The sequence below is a fragment of the Salvelinus fontinalis genome, unplaced genomic scaffold, assembly GCF_029448725.1.
Source record: "Salvelinus fontinalis isolate EN_2023a unplaced genomic scaffold, ASM2944872v1 scaffold_0184, whole genome shotgun sequence".
NCBI lineage: Eukaryota > Metazoa > Chordata > Actinopteri > Salmoniformes > Salmonidae > Salvelinus > Salvelinus fontinalis.
This window is the reverse complement of record NW_026600393.1, coordinates 298,029-303,496: the sequence shown is the minus strand read 5'-3', so window position 1 is coordinate 303,496 and position 5,468 is coordinate 298,029. Positions and strand designations below refer to the sequence as shown.

The following is a 5,468-nucleotide window of genomic DNA, read 5'->3' as shown; positions in this document are numbered from 1 at the left end:
CCAGGGGGCAAATTCCAGAGTTAATATCCCTACAGGTGTAGGATACATGTGGAGATGTACATACACCCCCCCCCCCCCCCCACCAAAAAAAAATGTATTAGTGTGTTTGTGTTATAAAGACAAAACATTTTCTGCTGTAAATAAGCTTATCGTATTGATTTGCTTATAAAGACAGTACTGTGTGGCTACACTTTACCTAGAAAATTACAATAAGTTCTGTTTAGAGTACAACCACAGGTACACTCTTAGAAAAAAAGGGTTCCAAAAGAGTTCTTCGATGGTCCCCGACAGGAAAACCATTTTTGGTTCCAGGTATTACCCTTTTGGTTGCATGTAGAACCTTCTGTAGAAAGGGTTCTACATGGAACCGAAAAGGGTTCTACCTGAAACCCAAAAGGGTTCTTCAAAGGGTTCGAGCCAGGCCTAATCGCCCAACGTCAGTGCCCGACCTCACTAATGCTCGTGTGGCTGAATGGAAGCAAGTCCCCACAGAAATGTTCCAACATCTAGTGGAAAGACTTCCCCAGAAGAGTGGAGGCTGTTATAGCAGCAAAGGGGGGGGGGGGGGGGGGGGTGGGGGCCGACACCATAGTAATACCCATGAGCTGTTGTACGAGCAGATGTCCACATACTTTTGGTCGTGTAGTGTATCATTAGATCGAGCCAAAAGTTAGCTAACGTTAGGCTATTATGTTTGCCTCAATTACACTTGACATGAATCAAAAGATGAAACCAGCAGCCAAGCGATTGAAGACCGATATTCAGACGTTTTTGTTTTGACAGCGCAATGTGAGCTTTTATTAAAGTCAGTAGATCAACGTGACATTATTGATCTGTCCGTTTCCCCAGATAATTTCATACGTTTTACACAATGACACAGTATAAACAGTTCTTACAGCCTACGTTGTCACGGTGCCCAGTCAGTAAACAACACTATGCTCGTCATGTCTTAGCCAGATCAGATGGTGACAGGTGTCCCTGCAGGGTCAGACAGCCAGGGAAGACCAGGCTACGGAGCTCGGGGCCAAGAATGTGGGGATTGTGGCTCAGACGTACAAGGCACATCTCTCCCGCCATTTTGTGGACGTTCGTTGTTTCATAATTTAATTGTGTGCGTTGTCTATTTCCCCATTTACATATATCACCGGTAGTAGCCTACAGTTACCGTTCCTTCTCATAATTTGTAATCTGCAATGTTTGTTTGGTTCCTGTTAATGCATTGAATAGATTATTATGTCAGTCGTTTACTGTTTTCGTTGTCGGAGGGGACATGTGTTTTGCAGAACTCACAACCGATGCAAACATTTGATGAGAAACACATTTTAGTTTATTTAATTACTTTTACTACTTTTGTCAATTTATTCATCGTCTTTTGTTTGAAACGCTCCCATCAATGTTGAGTAAAGACCTGACTATGTACATAGCACAAATGTAGGTCTATAAATGTGCCCAATTGGGGATGTCTGATAGTATTTCTGATTGTCTTAATTCAATACCATTAATGAGCAGTGGATTTTCTCAAAGTAATTTTTATTCACCTCAAACAGCAAGTAAACAAAGTCTGTTTTTAGAACCAATTGAGAATGACAATAATTACTCAAAGTATTTTAACAATATCATGAAAGTGAAAAATGTAATGCTCTTAAGCAGTGGAAACATCATAAAATATGTGATTATTTCTTATCCCTTGCAGATATATCCTACAGCTTTGTCTGGCCCGAGTTCACTGGCGAGGGAAACTCTGAGTGCCCAGAATATTTGATACAATGTTTCAAGTCTGCTAGTGCCAGTTTCTGGGCGCCCCATTTGATAGTTGATACCATGTTTGAAGTTTGTTGCAGACAGGCCATGTGTAGCCAATGTGATTTTTAGGATATTTATTTTATCATTATATTTTCTATTTGCAGGCTGCAATCATTTTACGTGTTGGGTTAATTTAGGCTATTTTTACATAGTTGGCAATAAAAGTTACTTTTAGATTTTGTTTAATTAATAATTAAATACTTTTCATTTACATTTAGAATGTAGATCAGGTCAAGGATTTTGAGATACAAAGACTATTGAAAATGAAATGAAACTGTTCTATGAAAATGTCCACATCAAAATCATAACTGGCACGCAGATTGGTAGAAATGATAAGATAAATTGGCACTACAAATGAGACCGCTGGTGTAGCCAGGCTGCAGACCGCTGGGGTAGCCAGGTTGCAGACCGCTGGGGTAGCCAGGTTGCAGACCGCTGGGGTAGCCAGGTTGCAGACCGCTGGGGTAGCCAGGTTGCAGACCGTTGGTGTAGTCAGGTTGCAGACCGCTGGGGTAGCCAGGTTGCAGACCGCTGGGGTAGCCAGGTTGCAGACCGTTGGTGTAGTCAGGCTGCAGACCGTTGGTGTAGCCAGGTTGCAGACCGCTGGTGTAGCCAGGTTGCAGACCGTTGGTGTAGTCAGGCTGCAGACCGCTAGTGTAGCCAGGTTGCAGACCGCTGGTGTAGCCAGGTTGCAGACCGCTGGTGTAGCCAGGTTGCAGACCGCTGGTGTAGCCAGGTTGCAGACCGCTGGTGTAGCCAGGTTGCAGACCGCTGGTGTAGCCAGGTTGCAGACCGCTGGTGTAGCCAGGTTGCAGACCGCTGGTGTAGCCAGGTTGCAGACCGCTGGTGTAGTCAGGCTGCAGACCGCTGGTGTAGCCAGGTTGCAGACCGCTGGGGTAGCCAGGTTGCAGACCGCTGGGGTAGCCAGGTTGCAGACCGCTGGTGTAGCCAGGTTGCAGACCGCTGGTGTAGTCAGGCTGCAGACCGCTGGTGTAGCCAGGTTGCAGACCGCTGGGGTAGCCAGGTTGCAGACCGCTGGTGTAGCCAGTAGCCTATTACCAGGCAACTTCAGGGATAAGGAGGGTCGGGAATAGTTTTTTTCCCCTCCTGGTTAGGCTATCTTGATCTCTGGCTCCCTCTTGAGTCATATGGTTGATTTGATTAAAACACATAGGATGTGTCTAAATATGGAAAAATACAAGTTTAAAAATGTCGACCATTTGTTCGAAAGACAAGACTACTCTTGGTTGAACAAGATGTGTTTTAGTTTTAGGGAAATTAGCTTTAGATGCCCAGGTTATGTCTCCCCCCCCCCCCCCCCCCCCCCCCCCCCCCCCCGGAACACACTTCTAAAACCAAAGTTACGCCCCAGCATTCTATTGTATTTCTATGGCCTATTCTAAGGAGTTGTCTGTCCAACCACACGTTGACATGGGCATCTCTCTGGGTGAGGTTCTGTCTTCCAAGTCTCCAGTGGGGGATGAAGTCCCTTCCATCTATGTCAGGTTTTGAACAGATGCAGTCAGGCGGCAGGAGGGGTAGTGTATGACATTCCAACCTGGATATGACAGAGTGTATGACATTCCATCCTGGATATGACAGAGTGTATAGCATTCCATCCTGGATATGACAGAGTGTATAGCATTCCATCCTGGATATGACAGAGTGTATAACATTCCATCCTGGATATGACAGAGTGTATGACCCTCCATCCTGGATATGACAGAGTGTATGACACTCCATCCTGGATATGACAGAGTGTATGACACTCCATCCTGGATATGACAGAGTGTATGACACTCCATCCTGGATATGACAGAGTGTATGACACTCCATCCTGGATATGACAGAGTGTATAGCATTCCATCCTGGATATGACAGAGTGTATGACACTCCATCCTGGATATGACAGAGTGTATAACATTCCATCCTGGATATGACAGAGTGTATAACACTCCATCCTGGATATGACAGAGTGTATGACACTCCATCCTGGATATGACAGAGTGTATGACACTCCATCCTGGATATGTTTGCCTCATGGGTCCAGCAGGCAGAGTTCAATAACTCCAGGCAGATGTGAGATGTAGGAGGATGGCACTCTTCTCATACTACTCAATAACCTACTGACCTCCAGGGGGAAGCTTTGAGTCAGTCAATAGCCTATTGACCTCCAGGGGGAAGCTTTGAATTGGTCAATAGCCTACTGATCTCCAGGGGGAAGCTTTGATTCGGTCAATAGCCTACTGACCTCCAGGGGGAAGCTTTGAATCGGTCAATAACTACTGACCTCCAGGGATGCTTTGAATCGGTCAATAGCCTACTGACCTCCAGGGGGAAGCTTTGAATCGGTCAATAGCTACTGACCTCCAGGGGGAAGCTTTGAATCGGTCAATAGCTACTGACCTCCAGTGTGAAGCTTTGAATCGGTCAATAGCTACTGAGCTCCAGTGTGAAGCTTTGATTCGGTCAATAGCTACTGACCTCCAGGGGAAGCTTTGAATCGGTCAATAGCCTACTGACCTCCAGGGGGAAGCTTTGAATCGGTCAATAGCCTACTGACCTCCAGGGGGAATCTTTGAATCGGTCAATAGCCTACTGACCTCCAGGGGGAAGCTTTGAATCGGTCAATAGCTACTGACCTCCAGGGGAAGCTTTGAATCGGTCAATAGCTACTGACCTCCAGGGGGAAGCTTTGAATTGGTCAATAGCCTACTGACCTCCAGGGGGAAGCTTTGAATCGGTCAATAGCTACTGACCTCCAGTGTGAAGCTTTGAATCGGTCAATAGCCTACTGACCTCCAAGGGGAAGCTTTGAATTGGTCAATAGCCTACTTGCCCTAGAAAATACACAATAGACTTTTATGAGAACAGGCATGTTGTTTTTAGCGCTAGAAGCAGACGAAGCCCCCAGAATACTAGTTAGTTAATTCTAACATAGTCCTTGATCATGGCTCTCAGTACCGTTACAGTTAAAGACAGAATCACGCCAGGGTCTGAGTTATCGAGAGCAAGTACTAACCCAAACAACCTGCCTGTTCTCATAAAAATCGCTGCCTACCTAACTTGCAAACCTGGGTTAGTTATCAATATCTTTGTCTTGAGTTTAAATGAATTGGCTAGCTAGCTAACGTTATCTAGCATAGAGGTCTTTTTTAGTTAGCCAGTTCGAGTTGAAACATTATCGATAGCAAGCTGGCTAACGTTACATCTGATCAAACAGGTGACAACGTTAGCGACGCTAATCTTCCCTTTTCTATGACATTAGATCACATTATACATTAAGGGAGAGGCTATGTATTAAGCTAGCTAGCTACTCAGTCGCAGCCATCCATGTCGTAACGTTTGTTGCATGTAATCCGTTGGAAACTTCGTACCAACTTCATGGAAGCTTATTTTCACTCCTATGCCGAGGCAAGTGGGTGTGCGTTGCAGACTTGACAACGTGTCCGCAACACACGGCAGCTGGGAATGGAGCAGCTTGTCGTCTCCGGGCAACAGTGGCCATGTCAGTAATCCAACCAATCCCTACCCCTTCGTGACGCACTCACTCCTAAATCTCGTTTTAGACGAGACTGACTTTTATGACCGTAATTATCCCATTTACAATTTGTAGTCAATTTGAGACTAGAATGAATGTTTCTGACTCATATCGATATCGCATA

General features: G+C 45.4%; 1 protein-coding gene across 1 annotated transcript; it reads right to left on the bottom strand.

Annotated features, from left to right (window-relative positions):
* Window positions 1-2,155: 2,155 nt before the first annotated feature.
* Window positions 2,156-5,189, bottom strand: LOC129844158 (small proline-rich protein 3-like; the record flags this gene model as incomplete). The annotated part of the gene is made up of 2 exons (XM_055912575.1): window positions 5,181-5,189; window positions 2,156-2,855 (listed from the first exon to the last, which is right to left on the bottom strand). Coding segments are annotated over exons 1-2 (709 nt in total), but the record flags the coding sequence as incomplete, so codon positions are not given.
* Between the last annotated feature and the right edge of the window lie 279 nt (window positions 5,190-5,468).